General features: G+C 40.3%; 2 protein-coding genes across 2 annotated transcripts; one reads left to right on the top strand and one right to left on the bottom strand.

Moving 5' to 3' along the window:
- Positions 1–2,594: 2,594 nt before the first annotated feature.
- Positions 2,595–10,105, top strand: ube2l3b (ubiquitin-conjugating enzyme E2L 3b). Its single transcript, XM_074637527.1, has 4 exons — positions 2,595–2,706; positions 4,754–4,849; positions 4,932–5,118; positions 8,446–10,105. The coding sequence occupies exons 1-4, from the start codon at positions 2,680–2,682 to the stop codon at positions 8,598–8,600; spliced, it is 465 nt and encodes a 154-aa protein (XP_074493628.1). The 5' UTR covers positions 2,595–2,679; the 3' UTR covers positions 8,601–10,105.
- A 1,641-nt stretch (positions 10,106–11,746) lies between these two features.
- ydjc (YdjC chitooligosaccharide deacetylase homolog) lies at positions 11,747–21,888 on the bottom strand. Its single transcript, XM_074637597.1, has 7 exons — positions 21,733–21,888; positions 19,260–19,435; positions 18,162–18,321; positions 15,767–15,866; positions 14,961–15,138; positions 12,552–13,735; positions 11,747–12,097 (listed from the first exon to the last, which is right to left on the bottom strand). The coding sequence occupies exons 2-6, from the start codon at positions 19,421–19,423 to the stop codon at positions 13,402–13,404; spliced, it is 936 nt and encodes a 311-aa protein (XP_074493698.1). The 5' UTR covers positions 19,424–19,435; positions 21,733–21,888; the 3' UTR covers positions 11,747–12,097; positions 12,552–13,401.
- Between the last annotated feature and the right edge of the window lie 1,022 nt (positions 21,889–22,910).

The following is a 22,910-nucleotide window of genomic DNA, read 5'->3' as shown; positions in this document are numbered from 1 at the left end:
ACAGTTAAATTTTTTTTAAAGGTACCATATTATAAAAAAGTAAGATTTTCATGTTTTTTTATTATAAAGCAGGCTTATGTCCTATATAAATACTGTGAAAGTATTAAAACGCTCAATCCACGGGGAAATACACACAGCCCGTATTCAGAAACTCTGCATTTGAAACAAGCTGCCAGGATTTCTGCCCATTTGTGATGTCACAAATGTACAATATTTAGACCTTTTACACAGATTTAAACGTAAACATTCTAAATGTGTCCCTGTTTATTCCTGGTTGCAGTGTATGTGAATGTCATCAACTGACAGGAAGTACACATGGACCCAAGTTGCTACCTAGCAACGAAATTCTGTAGCAAATTCGTCGCAATTCTGTCGAAATGCGCAAAAACGGAGCGTTTAAGACAGAGGATAAATACAGGCACATTCAGGCCGACAGTATGAGGAAAATAAAGTTTTTTTTTAACATTACAGCATGTAAACATGTTTTAGTAGAAACACAAAATACAAGTATGAACCTGAAAATGAGCATAATATGAGACCTTTAAAGCATGGTAATTTAAAGCAGGATCATGTTGCATCTAAAATTATGCAAAACATGTTTTTCAACTACACACATTTAACATTAGTATTCTATTTTCTATTTTTTTTATTTGCATACTAGTATTGCCTACATAGGCCTTCAATAGGACTAACCTGTGAGAGTTGAATTATGATTTACTGCTAAATGAAGGGGACAATGTGGACACATACGCTGCCGGTAGGCTACATCTGTGATGAAACAGCTGCCAAAAGATGGAAACAATCGGCCTACATAATGTTTTATTCATGTTTACAAAATAAAACTACTCCTTCTCACTCCCAATTAAAAACACAGAATCTATGAATAAGCAAATATGTTTTGTTTAAAAGTCATACTGGACACCATATGTTTCCGACTGAAAAGTTCACTCGGTGTATGGGCACTGGTGGTTTCAAGTTTCCGCATCACACCTGCGTAAATTGCATATACAAAAGCTTCCTATAGTTGTGGTCGTATGTCCATGTGTTGAACTGAGATTTAAGGTGAGCACAGTAAAACTTTCCCTCTTCAGCAGATATATAAACCATAAAAATGGGTCAGTGTTAGACATTTTGATTTGTTTATTATTATTTAGCCCATTTGAAATGAGAGTACATGGTAAAAGTGTGGCCCAGACCATGGTCAATAATTATCTTTAATTCAAATGCAAGTCCAGCTCTATTAAAATACATCAATAATGCAATAACATTTTAGGATTTACGGATTTATATTGATAGAGTGTTGAACTTTTTATTTAAATTAGCAAGACTATATCTTGGCATATGTCAAATTCTGTTAATAAAAATAGCAATAGCCTATGTAGTTCATTTATCATCTACTTTAGGTAACACCTAGCCTAAACTAGTCTGAGAAGTAGCCTAGGGTTAGAGTTCATCCAGTTATAAAACAGGTTAACTTTAAAAATTCAAGTTTTCTTCTTGTCCGGGGCTTTTCTGGGAGCCCTATAAGATAAGATAAGATATGATATTCCTTTATTAGTCCCGCAGTGGGGAAATTTGCAGTGTACAGCAGCAACAGGGATAGTGTAAAAAACAAGATGCATCAGCTAACACAGTAAAAAAAAGAGCAAAACAAAGTGTAACAAAATATGAACCATTTAAATAGAAGGAAGTATAAAAAAAGTAGCAGTATATAAAGTATTGACAATAAACAGACTATTAACAAAATTCCACACATGGAATAGTATATATATATATGTAAATAAATAAAGTTATATATCATACTAATATATATATATATATATATATATATATATATTTATATATATAAATACAAATAGCAATAACCTATGTAGTTAATTTAGGTCTATCATCTACTTTAGGTAACACCTAGAAACTAGTCTGAGAAGTAGCCTAGGGTTAGAGTTCATCCAGTTATAAAACAGGTTAACTTTAAAAATTCAAGTTTTCTTCTTGTCCGGGGCTTTTCTGGGAGCCCTATAAGATAAGATAAGATAAGATATTCCTTTATCAGTCCCGCGGGGATATATATATATATATACTATTCCACGTGTGGAATTTTGTTAATAGTCTGTTTATTGTCAATACTGTATATACTGCTCATTTTTTTATACTTCTTTCTATTTAAATGGTTCATATTTTGTTACACTTTGTTTTGCTCTTTTTTTACTGTGTTAGCTGATGCATCTTGTTTTTTACACTATCCCTGTTGCTGCTGTACACTGCAAATTATAATATATTTTAATATATAAATAAATAAAGTTATATATCATACTAATATATATATATTTTGTTTTTTTGTTTTTTTATATATATATAAATACAAATAGCAATAACCTATGTAGTTAATTTAGGTCTATCATCTACTTTAGGTAACACCTAGAAACTAGTCTGAGAAGTAGCCTATAGAGTTAGAGTTCATCCAGTTATAAAACAGGTTAACTTTATTCAACTTATTCAATTCAAGTTTTCTTCTTGTCCGGGGCTACATATCATATGAAACTCTGGATTTGGGTTTAACAGATGTAGTTAACCAGGCTGAAGGCTGATCCTGATCCTGATCCTGAGTCAGACTCTGGGTGATGAGCCAGACCCATAGTCGCCGCGCGGTGTATTGTGGGAACACACAGCAGTTTCAAGATGGCGGCGAGCAGGAGGCTGGCCAAGGTAAATCTCCGGATCTCGTTATTCTCTCATAAATACCGACATGTCGAGTCTTATCACCGGCTGACGGACGCGTCCGTCCTCCGCCGGCACTCACACAACATAATGGTGTTTGAAAATACGTGTATTTCCTATTTCTAAGCTGTAAAGTTGATAAGAACGAGAGGTCACTAGCGGCTCTCGAGCTGCGCGTTAGCCGAGCAGCGATAGCACGGTAACGGGAAGCAGCGGAGCACCGGCACGTTAGGCCGGAGAGAGAGAGGCAGACTACCGGAGACCACCGCGGGACGCAGGGTTCCTGTACTAGCACACTATCGGGTCCATGTGTCGTGTGGCCGAGGGGGTGGGTTTAGATGGAGCTAACGTTAGACCGCGGGTCCGTTTCCACGGCAATACGGTGCTAACCAGCTAACACGCTAGCATCAGACCTTAGCTGCGTTACAGCTAAGCTAAGCTAAGCTAAGCTAAGCTAGCCAGCGTCAGCTAAACCCAGGTCTCTGAGTTCGTCACTAGGCGGTGGGTGGGGATGAACTGAGTGTAAATCAACAGCTAACATGTTTGATTGGTGTTACTACGTGAAAACACCAGACCGTAAATGTCAGGACAGGATGTGCCCTTTTACCAGTCAACAAGTCAGTGAGACTTTGTCCAGGAGCCACACACACACACAACAATATTAAGCCTTCAAAGCCACCGGTAGTTGGCAGGACACAATAAGGAAATCGGCCTCTGAGGTTGGAGTAAAACAGCCTTAATTAACACCACTGACTCACGGGCTTTTGTTTAGACCATTATGTTACCTAGTTTTTAACTAAATTGATCACAAAAGATGAGACTCCCAATAGGATTTGTCAGGCGCGGCTCTCAGCAGATGACAGTGTTAATTCCCCGTCCTTACTTCTCCCCCACCATACAAGATCCTGGGGAGAGCCCTGACCAATCCTACCCAGCACCATTGTTTATAAGATAGGGAGGGTGACTACAAATTATTCCCTAGCCAGCCAGTCGCGGCTTCTCAGCCCACTGCAATTATGAGAGAATAGAAACTGAAAGTACATTTTTTTTTTTATTATTCTTATTTTATTCTAACGTTTTTATCTATTCTTTGGTTGTTATACTGCTTATTTGCACCAACAAAACAAAAGCAAATTCATAGTTTATACCTTTTACACCTGGCAATAAACACGACTCTGATTCTGATAGGCCAAACATTTTCACCAAGCTCTAGAAATCACATATGATGAGCCTGTTGTATGTTGTGTTTTTGTAATTATGTATACTATAAAATTAACTAACGGTTATGTAAATGACGTGTAGGTTTGGGTATTGTATATATTCTGCTTATCTATTTCAATTGTTATAGAATGTGGCTCTGATATGTGGCCACATTTATTGAAAAGTAAAAAAACTTTATTTTATGCAGATTTAGGTCATAAACAGCCATTTATAGATGACATTATATTGAGAATATGTAGCCACATTTAATTTAGCATATATTTTTGCCAAAATCTCCCAAAATGGAATGCCCAATTTCTGAGCGCTGCTTCTGATGTTGACATTGGGCAGACGGTGTAGACAGGCACGTGACACAAAGGTTAACACAATCACCTCAGTTCCATTCCACACTGTGCATGCAGTCCGACCAACCTGTGGAGGTCACAAGTGCAGCACAAATGATGGGAACCCTCGCTGGCTTCCTACCGGCAAGCTGGAGGTATAGCACTATCAGTAATTGAACCAGGGGTCTCTGAGGTGGTGGGCAAGAACTTTACAGCCTGCGGCACCCATCACCTCCCTCTCTTCTGCCACATTGTTAACGCTATACAGTACATGTGCATTGCCGTTGACACACACATGACAAGGAAGGTACGGTAAGACCTTCACATGTCAATAAGTGAAATTGAAAAACAATAAAGCATGTTTTTTTAATAAACCCCCTGATTATACACTTTGAACTGGTTCCGATTCAAAACTGGTTTACTATACAACTCAAGCCTTATGAATATGGACTTTTTCACTTCTGTAATATACATTGTTTGTTTGTTCTCAGGAACTTGAAGAGATTAAGAGGTCTGGAATGAAAAACTTCAGAAACATTCAAGTTGAGGAATCAAACCTATTGTCATGGCAAGGGCTCATCGTTCCTGTAAGTAGCTGCTCCTCTTTTGACTGCTCTGCCATTTGTTGGCCCACAGTTCCCTTTACTGACCTTGTTTGTTCACTTCTAGGACAACCCTCCTTATGACAAAGGTGCGTTCAGAATCGAAATCATTTTCCCCACCGAGTACCCCTTCAAGCCTCCCAAGATCACATTCAAGACAAAGATCTATCACCCCAACATCGATGAGAAGGGCCAGGTGTGCTTGCCTGTGATCAGTGCAGAGAACTGGAAGCCTGCCACCAAAACTGACCAAGGTGGGTGTGTTAGTGTTACAGGGGGCCTCTGTAGTTAAGCTGATGCTAAATAATAACCTTTTGTATTAAATCTCACATTATTATGTGTCCATGTGTCTACAGTAGGGCTGGTTGCAATTTTTCAATAAATCAGCTAATAACAAGTTTTAGCCCCAATACTAAATATAACAGTTTCAGTACCTTACTCTGTGTACTAAACTGAACAGAAACCGAAACATAAAAATATTTGGTGATTCATTGTGGTTACTTAGTAAATTAAAACATTATGGTTATAGCTCTCAGCAGCACTCAAGTGGTGTTCTCACACAGATTTCTTGTACTGCTGAATGCTGAAAGGTGGTGGTGATGGACTGGTTACCTTGTGCACTGTTGACCTACATTCATTTAAAATCAGTTTATTCTTATTGTAAGTGTGACAGGAAACATACAGCACCAATATCAAAGTAATTACTGCAAAATAGTAATAGCCTATAAGGTTATTTAATTATTATTCAGTTTTTTTTGGCTAAATCACATCATTTTCTCACAGCCCGACAGCAAATGTTCTGTAGACGTTTCCAAGGCACGGGAGTTAGGAACCTTTGAAATAAGCCACTGAAGGTAACTGAGCTCTATTTAGATGTGTAGTCGACACATTTCCTTAATCTCAGCTGATAGATGGAGTGTTTCTCCTCTGATTTCTGTCAGCAGCTGGAGGTAAATATTATGCTCTATTGTCTGGAGGCTAATGGATCTCATTGGTGAAGTGAGCATCAGTAATTGAGATGGCTGGTAGAGGGACAGCCCACACAGATCATTATATTTAATGGACCATACCAGTGGTTTTGCATGTTTAAAATTACTACTATCTGCTTACACCTTCCGTTAGTGCCAGTCATTTCCCAAAGCATACAGCCATATTTTAGCTTTTGTAATATTCTGCAGAAGTGTTTACATTTTCATAATGAAACGTTCAGACGATACACCCACCCTAAAATCCAGTGCTTCGCTCATGAAAAAACACGTCTGCATTTAAATCTCACGGTAATTATGATTTTGCTTGTAATACAATCTTTTAATTTCCAAGGCAGAGTTATACATTCCTTTTGTGTAGTTCAGTGCGGGACAGATGATTAGTTCTGATAGGACAGACTCTGCTCCATGAAGCACACCACGTTTCTGACCAAAACATTCTAGCTAGCAGGGACGGACAACTTTATCAACATTACTGCGTACCTGCAAGAGAGCGCTGAAATTAGGACGGCCTGTCACACATGTAGGATCATCCACTGCATCGCTGCCTCCGATGTGGCTCCTAAATGTCCCGCTCAGGGCTGCAGAAACACTGGATTTCATAATTTGGCATGTGCTACTCACAACTTACACCACCAGCTGCTCTCTGTTGGTACCAGAGGCTGGTGATCTACTTGATCTGATGATGTAGCGGGCGGCAATGTCTCCTCTGCTCGCCTCAGCACCATTTCCTCCTTAGTATTGACCTTATGCATTTCAGCTACAAGGGAGGGAGTGCTCAGACCTACACCAGAAGTGGGAATGTGTCTGGTTGTATCCGTGACATCTGTTGCTTATTATCACCGTGCGGCCACATTTTAGCGAATATCTGAGAAGTTTTATAAACTTACGGACGGTGTGAAGGACTAACAGAGCTGGAAAAAAATGAGAGACAGTCTGACAAACATGGACTGCTATGTACATACTAGCATCACTAATTAAGTTACCAGTTCTCCACCAACACAGCTCTCGGGTCAGCTGGTTATCCTACTGCTATAACAGCCGTGGGGACTGAGAATACGTTGGTATTTGTTAGGGCTGCTCGATTATGGCAAAAATCATAATCCCGATTATTTTGGTCAACATGGAGATCACGATTATTTAACGCGATTGCTCATTGACTTTGGAAACACCATGCATGTAGAAAGAAACGTTGTGCTCTAGTAAACAATTTAATCATAAACACATTGGTTGTATAGATATGAATGGCGATGACTCAGCATGACAAAGCATGGTAAACGATAAGGGGTCCAAGTTTTAAGACGTGTGGGTTGCTGACATCGCCTCTACGCAGGGAGAGAGGGCACATCAAGTCCATGGCCCCGGAAAGTGGCGATGTCTGGGGGAGTAGTGCTGTAATTTGTTTAATCGCCCAGCCTTAGTATTTGTGTTTTATCATGCGTCTGTAACAATATGATATTATAACAGAAGTTGTCTGAATGTAGCTGTCAAAACATGCTAAAACACTGTTTCTTCATCCAAAACACAGTTATAGCAGAGACTCATTTGGTTAGTTACACACAGTCCAGTTTTTATGACATGGGCTTATTATTGTGTAACAAGTAATTACAGTATATTAATTTGAGGTAACTATAGCTGGTAGTAGTGAGAGGAAGTTAAAAGACGAAACCAGAAATGGAACAAACCTGTTGCATAAGGTCAATACTACTGATGCACCACAAAAGTAATTCGATAGACAGTGTAATCGTCTTTGTCGTTGGAGCTCCTCGTCATCATATTGCCTCTGACAATTTCTTATGAAAGCGTCTCTACCTTGCAGATTTACTTTCTTGCCAAGTACTTTTTGTTTACTAACTAATATGCGGGTCTTCTAGCCCCTATCATCCAATGAGCGCACACATCTGAGATCCACGTAGAGGAACGGTGCCTGTGTGCTGTCGTGTAGCTAAAAATGTCTTCCACTCAGTCAGCAGAATCATTTTCATAGACCCTTCAATACAACTGACAAGATCTTACAGTGATTCACCTCTGATAATTATTTGTATTCCCTGTTGAGTTAACAAACATCAGAGCTTATGAAAGCAATGCTATGTGGCAGCTGAATAATTGCAACGCTCTGTTGCCAGACCCTCACTTCAGCACCTGAATGCACCACCAGGAGAGAGTCACAGATCACGGCAACATTTTAACAGTTTTAAATCTAAAATGAAGACACTTTTAAGGAAACCAGACGTATGTTCCCTTTTATGCATTAGCTATGTTGAGCAAGTGTCAAGTGTGATTTTGTAAGCGTATTATATTGAACTGAGGCCATTTGGCCCCTGGAGGGAAGGAAAAAATATAAAATTACAACACCGCTTGCATTTATTGGTAGATGGTTGTCAGTAATGTAAGTTGTAAGCACATAGGATTTACTGGGCGGGTATGGTCCCTTAATTAACTCTATACCTTTCCAGTGTTGTCACTGCCACATACTGCTGCTGCTCTTTTCTGCCAGCACATACCGCTGTGAAACTATAGTGGCCATAGTGTTGATAGGAAAAGCATTGTTCATAATCTAACTTGATTTCTTTGGCTCTGTGTGTTGTCTTGCAGTAATTCAGTCCCTCATTGCGCTGGTGAACGACCCCCAGCCGGAGCATCCCCTTAGGGCAGACCTTGCAGAAGAATACTCAAAGGACCGTAAAAAATTCTTGAAGAACGCTGAAGAGTTTACAAAGAAACACGGCGAAAAGCGGCCAACTGACTGATCACCTGACGAGCTTGTAGCCCTCTCTCTGTCTCTTTCTCCCCCCCCCCCCCCTCTCTCCTCCTATCTCACCTGCCCCGACCAAATACCGATCTTCCTCTCGCCTCCTCTGCTCCCCCCCCCCCCACCCCACTCCTCACCACCTTCCTCGCTCACTCTCTCTCCTCCCCCCTCCCTCCCTCCCTTTCTCCCCCACACCGATCCTCCCTGCAGTCCAGGAGCCGCCCAGCTGAAGCCGGGCAGCGGCAGCCTCAGCCTCCCTCCCCATCCAGGACTCTCTGTGGATCAGACAGCTTCCTCCCTCCCCACCCCCCCACCCCCCTTATTACTACTGCTCCTCCTCGGCCATAAATCTCCAGACCATTTCTAACTTTCTACTCTTTTCTTAATGTGAGAAATGGAAAAGGAAATGCTAAGGGAACATGATGTTCAGATGGAGAGTTAGATGGAAATACTGAGTAAAGTGTTAATTTTCTGTTTGCTTTTCCTCTATATAAACAACTCTTTGTGTTAAATAGATCTCACTTAGACAGGATTTTTTCTGAAGTATTTTATTTTTTGCAGAGCAGGAAAACTGGTTGATTTATTCTTTTTTTTTTCTTTTGGCCCCACCATCAATAATCTTTTAAGCTAAAAATAAATAAATAAGCGTGACAGAAAGAAGGGAAGCTGTAGGTAGGACCTGGATGTGTTGTGCCGACTGAAATGTTCCCCTTACTCACCTCCACTGCTTCTAGACTTGCACTGTACTCTATGGGACAATCCCTCTCACATCTCCTTCCCCACAGTTTGTAACCTACTGGGCAGAAAACAAAACCATGGCAGGCCATACATTAATTGAATTGTTATTGCTGAAAATGCAGCAGAATATTTTTGACTGTTAAAGAAAAAAATAATTGGTTTCCAAACACTCCAAACATGCAGTTATCATCAGCAGGCCCTTAAAGACTCTGCCCACATTTGATGGGCTTTTTTCAACACGGATCAGACCATGCTGTTCTGTTAAAACAGATTTTTTTCATTTATTAATAATTTGCTTTCTCCACTTGAAATAGTGTAGATTGGCACTTAATACACAAAATTGGTAACGGGGAGGAACCTGTTTGATTAATTTGAATCTTTTTACGCATGTCTCCTCTCCCACTATTGGGCCCCCCATAATAACCACCCTATCACATCAGAAACAGAGCCCTTTACCACATTGAGACATATTCCAGCGGCAGATGGACTGTCAGCTGCCCAGCTGAAAGGGACCTAACTTCGTCGGGAGGGGGGAAGGAGAAGCTGGAGAAGGATGCACTCAGCTGGAATGAAGAAGCTCAGCTCCTGGAGGCGGTCCTAGAAACAAGCACCTTGAAGGCAGCTGGGAGAGGGCTGGCTGTCCGGGGGATGTGTCAGGACACGGAAAGGGACTGCAGTGGCCAAAAAAACACCATGTAACAGCTGTTTGATCTGGTCCCAATATTGTTTCATAATAAAGATGGCTAACCATTTGGCCTCACTGTCTGCCTGGTAGTCCAGTGGATGTTGCTCGTGTTTTGGCTTTTGATGACTAGACAGAGGAGCGGAGTTAATGCAAACCCATCAACATGATTCGATTAACCATTTTCTAGAAATTAGGTTGAAATGACCTTAAATGTGTAATTTAATTAACAAATATTACATTACAAACAGTTGCACCATAGTTTCACAAAAAATCTTGACTCCTACATCAGGAAATACAGCTGATGGCTCATGAAAAAGCCAGCAAGTGGACCTTGAGTTAAGATGTTTCTGTCAAAGAGTTTCCAAGGTAAAGAATGAACCTGTTCAACTGTTGTCATACAGTTTTATATATTAATATTTTCCAGGTTGAATCCAATGTACTACAGATCCCATGTATGCAACATTATGATGCAACACATGGTGATTATTATCCTTAAAGGGGACATATGAAAAACTGACTATCAATGCACTGGGGCGCCTACCAACCCACAAACTGTGAAATAAGACAACCCAGTTAGTTTTTTGTGGGCTTTCTAGATCAGAAAACATGCGATTCAATAAGCCATTCAGATTTGGCTCCCCTTCCTATGTCACATGCACCCACCCACAGCTTGAGCACTACCTTTGCAAAGGTGCACCATATTTTTCTCGCAAGCCAATCAGAGCAGACTGGACTTTTGGTGGGGTGGGGGTTTAAAGAGATGAGATGACTTTTTTGAACTAGCGATCATTCCAGAGTTTTTCCGCTCTTTGAGACCGATGAATACAACTAGTTGGATAAAATATGGCCTTCATAAAGAAGACAACGCATTTGGTATTGGTGATTGGTCCCAGTGAAAATTAAAATGTTAGGAAGTGCTATCAGAGTAGAGATAAAAATAACCAGGGTTCCTACAGCAGTATGGAATTTGATTTTAGTAATTTCCAGGTCTGGATAAGTATGGTAAAAAGAAAAGAGTATGGAAAAACATTTCTGTTTTCTAGAATATAAAATTCAGAATTTCTAAAAATAAATTGATCATACAAGCAGCGGAGTGTTTTTCATGGCGTTTGGAACAGCCAGTGCAGCCAAAATGTTTACTACTGTGTGAGAGAGCGCGGACCAGAGCGAGCTTGATGTCTTCGAAAAGCAAGGCAAGAAGTAGGCTGTGGCGTGTGACTGAATGCACTCCTACAGAGCTGTACGTCACAGCCAGGGCTGGCACGTCCATATATAGGCGCACTAGGCAATCGCCTAGGGTGGCACTTTGGAAAGGGAAGCGAAATGTGGGCCAACTATTCATTATGAGCAAAATAACAATAATAATATAGTAATAAAAAGTAACCAATAGCAATAAACGCTGCCTGTCGAACTGGGCCGTCTATGTTGAAATCTGATTGGTTCAGTCATTTACATCGTGACCGGGATGAGCTGTGATTAGTGTTCCAGCTCACCTCAGCCTGCCTGGCAAGTCTTTTTTGACTTCAGTTTGCTCATATAAACTGAGGAGGTGTCATCCACTATGAATTGTCTTGAAGGTCTTCAGCATAGTCACAAAGTCACAAAGTCACAAAGTCACAAAGTCAAATATGGTCTGAAAAGTCTGGAATTTTGAAATGGAAAATGTGTAGAAACCTGAATAACATGTTGCTTTCAGATTACAGAAAGAGAAACACGAGACATCAATTTGTTTCACATTTATTAGCTCAGCTGTTCAGTAGTGATCTTTTTAACAATTCAAATATAGCAATGTATAAAAAAGTTTCAACAGAAACTTTATCAAAAATGTTTTCAAAGACCTCGATAACAGCTATAAATATTACAAACATACCGTAATGTTACAGGAGATTTAAAATGTGAATGTTAAAACAATTCACTTGGCAGGTGATTAGATGTCCAGTGCTACTTGTGCTATAACAGACCTGAGATCATTTGAAATCATCCCTTCACCCGCTGACATAAAAAAACACAAATGGCTTGGCTTCATTAACTTGCTAGTGGGGGTCCCGAGGCAGAAATATGCTGCTGGGCCCCTATTATCATATCCCTCCACTGTTTTACACTATGCAGAGTTTATTCCATGATTCTACCTCTGCCTAGTACCCTACCCACATCTACCGACATCTGGGAACATCAGTACAGAGCAGTCAAGACAAACCAGACAGGTTGGAAACAAAACCAACAGTTTATCCAGATTATCTAAACCACTTTTATCTGGAGGTCATACTGAAAGTGAGCACACCTGAATTGTTGCTGATCATCCCTCATTGCACATTGCTCATTCCCTCATTAAAACTGGTGTGAACACAAGTACAGTGAGTACAGTAGGTGAAAGTTGAAGCAGAAAGTAGGTCTTTAAACTGTGACGGATGTTTGCAACAGACATCATTTCACTGTTTTCTCTTCTGAATAAGTTCGCCTGCTGGTTTGTTTCCAGCCTGTCTGATTGTCCCAGATCTCACTGTACTTGGAGAGTGAGAGTACTACATTATTAAAAACCCAAGTTGTAATGAGTATGTGCATTGTCGGGCATGTGGGTAGTGCAATACAGGGATCCGTATCAGAGTACTGTAAGCAGCACTGAGTATGGCTTACATAAAGAAACAAACACCTCTTGACTTTCCTCATACTTTAAGGTGAAACTTCCAAGGAGAGTGGCGCATTCCAGTTTGCAGGTAACTGTAGTTTTGTTTGTAGTGTTTCTGTGCTTCACTCTTCACATTTACTCAGTAAATGTGAAGAGTGGATTTTATGCCCAACTGCAAGGATCTAGGAAGAGCTGAAATCCTGACATCGACTCCCGTCTGGCCTTTTTACTACAATCTATTATTCCTTCTTACTTCATTATTATTATTATATATTAAACATTATTATTATTGACAAAGTTAATGATTTATTAGTTGGCATTAAAAAAAGCAGCTGTCATAAAGTTTCACCAGCGATAAGAAAGATAAGATGTGCTATTGTTATAGCCGTGTCTGGACTAAAAAGAGAGAGACAACTCCATTCACATAGCGCCCACTCGACAGTTGATGTCCTTTAACCTGTGACTGCCTTGGGCTTATGGGAAATGATGTTCATTAAAAGGCTTCTAAAACTGAAATAAACTAGAAAAGTAACCGCGTTAAGAGTAGTGAGGAGTCAGCAGTCAGTGACGGTATAAAACAAAAAAAATATTTTGTCAATAAAATATGAGTGTGAATCACTGTAACCACGAGAAGTCCTTGAGCATAACGGTCATAAATGAGCACAAAAAATATAATATCGATGTAACTCACTCACTTTGGCTCTCTACAGTATTCATACATGGTTGTCTCTTTTTAGACAGCAGCAGTACTCAGATGTCTTTAAAGGCACAGAGCTGCACTCTCTCCTGGCTGTACAGGGCCAGTAGGGACGGGTCTCTGAGCACGCTCAGCTCGTGCTGTCTGTCGGCCGACTGGGAGAAGTCGTCGGGGCCCTCGCCGCAGCCTCCTTCCTGGGGGTGACTGGGGTAACCCGGGTGGACCATGAGCTCTGCTGTGACCACAGGCTGATTAGAGCCTGATGCGCTGCTGGAGGTAGTGCCTGAAGAGGACCCCGCAGCCAAGGCGTGGCTGAGCGCCCTCTGCAGGTTGGGGATGGACATGTTCTGGCCCATGGTGGTCAATCCCAGGTACACATCTGGCCACCTGTGGACACGGGAAAAAGGTTTAGACCCTGATTAGTGTTTTTCAGCTATAGACCAGGAGGAGACTCTTCAGAGAATCAATCCGTCCACTCACAACAGCAGCGGACTGACGAGCACCGTTATAGATGAACATTTAATAAAACACATGATTTTTAGATCCTGTTCAGACTAAACTAATCGAACTTTCACATGATACTTGATGGTGAGGAGCAGACCTACAGAGATCAGGGTGACAGATTTGGCATAGTGTGGTATATATTGTATGGTAAAAGCATTACTGCTTTGTTTACTGTTAATGTTTGGTTTGACTCCTGGAATCAGGAGGACTCCAGACCTCAGTTTCAAGGTCACCCTCGGTCTGGTGTTTGGGCCTGGGTTGCACCAACAAGGATTCATTTAATCTAATATTAGTTGTAATCAGAGTTTAGCAAAGCTAGGTTTAAATAAGTAAATCCTGTTTTAAAATTAAGCGGAGCTCTGATGCACAACTAAAAACAAAACTCAGTCAATAGATGTTGCACTCTCCCTCCTCCCTCGCTACGTCCAGTAACATGAACGGAGGAAGGAAAATAACTCTGGATTCGGCTATTAGTACATTTTACAACTTGTAGGACCTAATGATTTATATGAGGGCTATTCAAGTGTTTGTACTGGGAAGTTGATTTACCTCAAGAACAATATATATATATAAATATCCGTTGATTTAGAGTAGGGCTGTCAATCGTTAAAATATTTAATCGCTATTAATCGCATGATTGTCCATAGTTAATCGCGATTAATTGCAAATTAATCACACATTTTACCTGTTCAAAATGTACCTTAATAGGGAGATTTGTCAAGTATTTAATACTCTTATCAACATGGGAGTGGGCAAATATGCTGCTTTATGCAAATGTATGTATAAATGTATTATTGGATTAACTACACAAAACAATGACAAATATTATCCAGAAACCGTCACAGGTACTGCATTTAGCATAAACAATATGCTCAAATCATAACATGTGTCTTGTTTTGCCTTTTTTACTTCCTTGTAATCTTTGTCTTTTGTTGTTAAACATTTGAATTGAGGTATGATATCCACTCCACAGAAGTCTGTATCACTTAAAAATAATGTTTGCACTGAAAATGGCGTATGCATGGCATTTGTTTATCCATCTGGCCCTATAGAGAAGCTCCTCTAAATGTTTTTCTCAGACTAGTGAAAACATTGAAAAGATTCAGACCTGATTCCGTAGCGTGTGAAGACCGGGATGGAGTCCAGAGCATCCTTCTCCACCTGTGTGTAGAACCTGTGGAGGTGTGCTGGCAGCGCTGGGCACTTGTGTAAACCCGGCTCCACTGGAACACGAGTGTATGGAATCTTGAGATCTGACAGGACCTGAGCAAACACCTCACACACCTCTGCAACACACAGTCCAACAGCATCAATTCTCCCAGCCCAGGAGCACAGACATCATTTCATCCACTTTAACCTGCAGTGGGCAGAATGGTTTTTAGCATCATTGGACAAAAAATCCATAATAACCTTTCAGCATATTGTAATTCAAGTGTTCTGAGAGATAACTAGACTTCTGCACCTCCTCATGTCTCTGTTTTCAGGCTTTAAAAAATCTAGCCTGTCATGGTAGACTTTGGCCAATCACAGGTCATTTCAGAGAGAGAGAACCTTCCTATTGGCTGTTCATTCAACAGAGGCAGCTGTCAATCACTCGCAACTCCGACCAAACGGTCAAGCAAGTGCAGAGTGTGTTTACCGCTGCGACCACCAGCAGCCTTCGTCACATCACATCATATTTCATACGTAATTAGCCTAATCGTTGCAGGTTTATAGACCGCTATGGAAACGCAGACAACAATGGGTTAAAGGAACCCTTTAGTTCCTTCAAAAGTAGTCCTGCAACTAAATTACCAGGAGCATCTTGGTGGAAACCTGGCTTATGTTACTTATTGAGAAATGTACTCGGCATCGGTGGAGGAGTGTACAATAGCAGCGACAGTTTGCCTTTGTTTTGGTTCTACTTTGATTTACCTGGCAGTACATGGACGTGTTGGTGTCCGTCCATGTGGTGGGGCAGGTGACCCGTCAGTTCCCTGAACAGCCTGATTTGGGCCCTCAACTCGAGCTCCACCTGGGGAAGAAAAGAAAACACACCCGGAAGTTACTATAATGACTTCCTCTTCTTCTCTTAGTTAGTTACATTTTTGCATTTTCATTTTGCATTTTGTGCAAATGCAGGTGTGCTGGGGTTAAGCTAGAGGACATTGGAACATACAGTGGATCCAAATGTTTGTCTCTATGCATTCCACCCGTCTTTCATAATGAACATTCTTAATATTGGTGTTGTCTTCGAAAAATGAACTTGTCAATCTAAAAATATATATTTTTATTTTCCTCTTCACCTTTTTGCACAAGGAGAATGTCCAAGAAAATGAGGAGGCCTGGGCCCTTCACTGTTACAGTAAGAGCGCCCTTACATTCACAAGTAACGTCTCCACCTGCTGAGAGACGGTCAGTGACCTGCTGTTCACCCAGCGACGCAACCATGTCTATATCAAGTCCCCCGTATCATGCGGATCCTGTCGCTAAGCCCCATCATCTCAGCATTCAACAGCAGTACATACCCTCTGAACCTCACAACCCACCAGAGGGTTGGAAAAGCATGTTTTCTTTAAAAAAAAAAGCCAAAATTACACCATTTATTAGAGCCAGAAACTGTAAAAACAGACACTATCGTTGGATTTCCACATTTTTTCAGGAAACGCAACAAAATCTAAGCTTAAAATTAGGATATTCTACAAGTCTCATTTAAAAGTTGGCCCAAATAAACTGTTTGCATGAACCAGATTCTGTAAAAAACATTAAACTCTGCACTCATCGGCGCAACTGTGAAGCCATGAATGATTCGGCTCAGGCCAACAGTCACGTGACGAAAAAACTCAGTGGAACTTGGACTGAACTGCAGGCTGCTGGACACAGAGCAGAGAGGAGAGGACAAGAGAGGTTGCAAGTACAGGTTGTAAATGTAAACAGTTATAGAAATCTGTTTGAGTTTCATCTTTTTTTTTTTTTAAATAAGCGAGTAACCACAATTAAATACTACCAAATTAAGGTAAGTTTCGTTTTCTGTTTAGTTTTGACATATGTTCACCCTCTTTCTCTCTACTGTGTCTCTCTCTCTTGCTCCCTCACTTTCTGACCATGTAGCAAGTTTATTTGTGTTGGGAGGACTAAATAAAGAGATTAAAGCTGAAGTAGGTGAGATTGGAGCAAATATGATTTTAAAAAGTTATTTTTATAAAACGGTGGCTATATCATGACAGTAGTACATGAGACAGGTAACCTGAAAAAAAATCATGTGCCTCTGTGTCCTCCGGTGTCTGCAAGATTTCACAGACCGGAGGAAAACAAGCAGTAAGAGCTGATCTGAGGTCTGCTATCCATCTAATGTCTATGAGAGCCGGCTGTCAATCACTCGCAAACTCCAACCAAACGGTCGAACTAGGCCGCGCTGATCAAATATGAATCAATATTATGTTACGTTAATGCCTACTTCTCGCCTCAAATGTTTTCAGAATCATCTTGTAGTGCACGGTTTAGCTGTAAAATTAGAAAGTTTGTGACGCCGCCGCCATTGTGAAATCTGGTGAAGGAACGCCAAGTTCTGGTCACATGACCGGAGCACAGCCAATAGGAACGCTCTCTCAATGAAATAACCTGTGATTGGTCAAAGTCTGCTGTCACAGGCTAGATTTTTTAAAGCCTGAAAACAGAGCCATTTGGAGGAGAAGAAGTCTAGTTATCTCTTGGAACACTTGGATTACAATGCTGAAAGGTTATTATGGAATTTTTGCCCAATGATGCCAAAAATAAACTGCCTACTGCCACTTTAAGTCTGAACCAACACACTGCCTTGAGCAGGAACCACAAACAAACGTGTGTGTCTTGTGAGTTGAGTGACTCCGTGCCAGTAACCACCCTCCAGTGTGCGTCATGTTCTGGCAAATAGCGCTCAGTGAACGAGATAAGAGTTTCAACAGATGCACACAAATACAAAAATGCTTGATTTTTCCCATTCGTTACTGGCTCAAATTTAATGTATTTAAAACAAATTACGGTTTCCCTTTTTAGTTTACTTCTCTTTTCTTCCTTCTAAAGAAACTTCACAAGTTTGCTGAACAGACTGCACAAGAGTTTTTATAGGTGTTGATCCAGTATATTGCCTCTCTCATCTCTGGACAGTTTATGGTGTATCTGCAGGTTCTATTGAATTAACTGTTTTGTATTCATTGTAATAATTCCGTTGCATTTCTTTATGAAAAAAACATGAGCATAAACACACGTTTTCACCAAAATCTTGATGGATCATGTGCACATTAACAGGCTCATTAATACGTGCTTACAACATGACTCGGGAGCAGTATACCTGTTTCAAGCAGAGCTGACCTCTCTCCAGGGCCTGACGGAAGCCTATCTTCCCAAGGAAGAAGCCACGCTGGTTTATCAGCGTGGAGGCCTGTTGGAGGCTCTGACACACTGGAATGCCTTCGGACAGGTTGGCATGGAGGCCGATGGGGATGTTGTGCCTGACAAGAAAAGAGAAACTTCTGTCACATCATTCTGTCACGTGATGTTGGCTGAAAATGTCTGCGGTTTTATAGGATGACCACTCTACCCACTGAGCTACAGAATTCCAATGACTTTAATACATCTATTAGAATTGACAAGAGCACAGAGAACAAACAGAGGCTCAACAACCACTTGGTATTCTTTGTGTAATTGGAAAATCTGTAGTTGATTTGCCACTAAAATGTGTCAGGTTACCGTTGCGTTGTTGGTCAAAACGCACACTGATTGCTGATGGCAATTCTGAAACCTGTGTGTGTACCGGCCAGGTGCACATGGTATCTGGCGCATGGTCCTTATCACTTTGAGTATTTATTGTGTGTTCTGTGTAGCTGCTGGACTTTGTACCAAGTGTGTGTGCATTTGGATACAAACAGAAGGCTGACCGGTGATTTGCATTAAAATGGAATAAACAGAATGAATATACTAAATTGGCTCTGACGTTGGCATTTCCTACATTCACCAAACAATTGAACATTTATTATTTCCTAGGAGCGTTGTTGTAAAATTGATTGTCACAACTTTTTACTTATTTTGCAGATGTGCCCCCCTTCTTTGAGTGTGTGTTCCAGTCTGGACTCCCATTCAAACCCCATTCCTGGTGCAAAATGCTGTACAAACAAGCCTCCGCTCCTTTGTTTTACGCTGCTAACTACACGTCACATTTACTGTTGATGTCTTAGAGAATTAAAATATGAACTGCTTTCAAAATTAGCTGAGCTAAAGGTGTCTCAATGTGACATCACACTATAGATGTTTGGCCACTTATGTGAGGGAGTAAGACAAATACACACAAACCACCAATGAACACAGGACCAGGTACATCACCACCTGCCATATTTAGCTGATCTGTGAAGTGTGTTAGGATTTAACAGCATTTTATCAGCACCTGCCTTACCTTTTAGCCAGATCTGCTGCCTCTTTGGCAGCAGAGGCGTTAACCAGCAGTGACACATTGGAAATGCCTCCAGCCTGGAAGCAGTCCACAATCCCCTGATTTCTCCTGGGACAGTAGCCAAAGTCATCTCCCGTCACCACCAGCATCATTCTGGGCTGAGGCATTATTGCTGGTCTCTGTGGAGGACACACAGGAGACAGATTAACACTCATCATACGGGCGGCTATGAGTCAAGACACTGAAGCTCAAATTACTTCCCGATGGTTAGGCCAGTGCCTTCCTTGGTAGCTCGCTGCCATCATCAGTGTGTGAGTGTCTGTGGGAATGTTTGACTGAGACGCAAACTGTAAAGTGCTTTTGATAAAAGCGCATTATAAATGCAGTCCATTTAACATTCCGTTCATCACTGCAAACAGCAACTGGCCAGTGAGACACACACCACCATCAACACTTTAGCCACAGTAGCTAGTTAATACCTTATTCGTCTTCTGTTTTTATATTGTCTCAGCTCACATATGTGTTGCTTACAACAGTGATTCTCAAATTGGGGTCCATGGCACTCTGTCAAGTGGTCCGCAAAACAATTTGCTATAAATTATAAAATTGTGATGTATCATTAAAAAGTGCGTATGTACAGATGGGGACCATTTGCACCACTAAAACAAGCATATTGTGTCCATTACTCCCACCCACGTTAGCTTTGGCCCAATAGAAACTCTGATATGATCGTGACACACAGCAATAGGTTCATTATTTTAAAGTTGAAGCACTTACTGAAAGTCAATTTAAATATCTGGATTTATTAGGACTATACGCCAGTCTTGGTACTCTTCATTTTCTGAAAGATTTTAACTTGAAATATAGGCTTTATCCTGTCAGGTGGAGTCCAAATGCAACAGAACTTCGACAGAAATGAAACCGTAAATAATGTTTTATTGATTGACACAGTTTTGTGGCGGTGATACACATTTTTAGTTAAACCTGATTGACGCAGTGGCCTGCTCCGAAGCATGGAGTACGGAAAATGTTTGGGAACCACCGAGTGAATCTGAAGGCCAGGCTGAGCCTGCAGGTATTTGATACAGGTGGTTATCAGTCATGGATAAATGTAGTAACCAACTACAAACGAAACAGCAACCTCTTTAAGTACGTCCACACTAGCTTGGTTAAATTTGAAAACATCCTCTCCAATTTGTCCCTCCATGCACACTAGACCAGCATTTTCCCACCCAAAAAAAGCGGTATCTGAAGTAGCTGGATCTGAAAACACCGGCCCTGTGGTGTTTTAGTGTGGACGAGGGGAAAAGAGAGCTTTTGGAAAACAATGACATATTGTCAGGAGCTGTGTAGCAGGAAAGTACAACAAATACAAATATCTGTTCAAAGTAATGTACTGTGTAAACATAGTTTTAACATCCACCTATAGAAAATATACAATCTGGAGCAATGCCTCAGCCAGGGAATGAAATTAGCACCTGTCACCTGCCAAATACAGGCTGAATGTTGGCTGTGGCAGGTAAACATTCCAGGTCACCTGCCACCATGGCAGATAGGTTTCCTTATAATAACAAATATTATATTAAGAATATTTGAGCCGAATAAAATGATTGGACGGGCTTACAGTCCTTCGACAGCAACAGATGCTGGATTTTATTCTTTTTTTGTCAGAGCATTTGATTTATCGATTGCTGTCGGGATGTAATGAGCATTTCAACAAATATAATAAAACATGTTTTTGAAGGATATTACCAACCCTAGCTTTAGGTTACGTGATATATTCCATATTTCTACTGTCTTAACAAATCTAAAGCATTCTACATAGATTTCAAAAGTGTCAGAAAAAAAGTATTGAGTGCCTGGTAGAAATGTTCACTGACCTGCCACAGTGGCAGGTGAGGAGATTTACAGTGTATATTATTAGTAACATCTCAGAAACAGATACAGCCTATAGGTCACACAAAAATAGTATACATACAGATAATCTATAAGTTAATTTGACCCAAACACATGTGACATGTAACTTTTGTTATGACTCATCTATTTCACAGTTGAACTCTGTATAAAATAATACCTCAACCTAAACTATATAAAAATCTAAATCTGAGATTAGGATGAGGCATCACTGCTCTAAAGATTTTGGTGACATAAACCATGATATATCCCAGTGTGTATGGGAGAGAAATCCCAGTAGCAGTGGAAGCAAATGTAACAGCTCTGCAATAAAAGTCTCAATAGACCACTACTTAACTCTGGTCTCAGCAGTGAGCAGAGTTTAATCAGCTCCTCTCTCTCTCTCTGAACATTAAGACGACACTGTGTATCGTCATTCGCCGGCTAGATATCCTCTCAGCTTCCTCTCAGCTTCCCGGTGTCACCATGGGGGTTATACTGTATAACACCACAGACACAGTGAGCCCTGGTGGCTCCGACTTAAAGAACATTACACTATTTTACGAATTAAAATAATTCTTACTCATTGTTTTCCCCACGTTTGTCCATATGTGTTCGAAACCCCGGTAAGCAGCACTGTGGAAACAAGCTGTACTTCCTCTAGCTTTGATGCTGCTTGCTGGCTGGAGAGTTGACTACTGGAGGACCACGCCCTCTGCTGGAGGACACACGGCGGCCCAGCCAGCTGGCAGGAAACACTTCAAAATAAGAGTTCCATTAACTATCTAAAACGAGTCTGATAAAAACCACAAAACCGTACAACGAAGTGTCAAATATCTTTTAGTTAAATTATTTCTTGCATATGCGAATAGATTTTATAACATATATTTATGTTGCCATTGATAATCCTATTTCTATTTTTTTTTAATTTGCACATATATAAAACTGCACAAAATCCAGTCAATGAAAAAAACAAACAAGAAATGTGTCAGGAGAGGTCAAGAAGCCACAGGGTTATACAAAGGACCCCCCAACCCCAGGAGAAAAAAAAAAAACAATAATGAAAAAGGAAGAAATATGTAAACTAACATAATTTTAAAAATACAACAAAAGTTAAACAACAACAAGTACACAAAATGTGCAGGAAAAACCTAACCAAACAGTGGAAAACAATCCAATAAAAACAATGAAATACGTACAAAAAACAGTACAGAAAAAAGAAAATGTATCTAAACATTTCAAAAGATAATTAGACATGATGAATTAAATGTGATGATTATTTCCTTTTAAAATGTGCTAAGGCTAACGAGCTCTTGATAACATGTATTTTGGTTTTACTAAGCACATCTAAATTTGCTTACAAATGTTATTTACCAACACAGCTATTAATGTTTGGCGTATCGATTTCTATCATTATAAAATTAAACATACCACTTTGTAATGACTATACTGTACATTTGACAAAGCTTTTAGAGCTTTTATTATGAAAAGATCGTAACGGAACCAACGTATTTTTTTTCCACAGAAGGCACGTCATCGTTTTAGTCCAGAAGTGTGGAAATACATAAAAAAAAAAATTACAATTAAAATTGAAAAAAAAAGTTTAAATATGTTTTGCTGTAGATACGTTTGTTTTTTCAGGGAAGTGTAATGTTGGACATCACGTGGTATTCACCTGAACCTTAACTACACTTAGAAACGTGTTGAAATTTCAAACACATGTAAACCATATGGATGTTCTTATAATATATCCAAGACGTA

The sequence above is a fragment of the Sebastes fasciatus genome, chromosome 6 (assembly GCF_043250625.1).
Source record: "Sebastes fasciatus isolate fSebFas1 chromosome 6, fSebFas1.pri, whole genome shotgun sequence".
Taxonomy (NCBI): Eukaryota; Metazoa; Chordata; class Actinopteri; order Perciformes; family Sebastidae; genus Sebastes; species Sebastes fasciatus.
Note: the sequence above shows the minus strand (reverse complement) of the source record. Positions and strands in the feature narration are given on the sequence as shown.

Excerpts from the sequence above, each read along its gene's own strand:
- ydjc (XM_074637597.1), bottom strand. The coding sequence starts at position 19,423 with ATGCCTCAGCCCAGAATGATGCTGGTGGTGACGGGAGATGACTTTGGC. Across the intron at positions 18,322-19,259 it reads GCAGCAGATCTGGCTAAAAG|GCACAACATCCCCATCGGCC; the intron begins GTAAGGCAGGTG and ends TTTTCTTGTCAG. Across the intron at positions 15,867-18,161 it reads GTCAGCTCTGCTTGAAACAG|GTGGAGCTCGAGTTGAGGGC; the intron begins GTATACTGCTCC and ends TTTCTTCCCCAG.
- ube2l3b (XM_074637527.1), top strand. The coding sequence starts at position 2,680 with ATGGCGGCGAGCAGGAGGCTGGCCAAG. Across the intron at positions 2,707-4,753 it reads CGAGCAGGAGGCTGGCCAAG|GAACTTGAAGAGATTAAGAG; the intron begins GTAAATCTCCGG and ends GTTTGTTCTCAG. Across the intron at positions 4,850-4,931 it reads GGCAAGGGCTCATCGTTCCT|GACAACCCTCCTTATGACAA; the intron begins GTAAGTAGCTGC and ends GTTCACTTCTAG.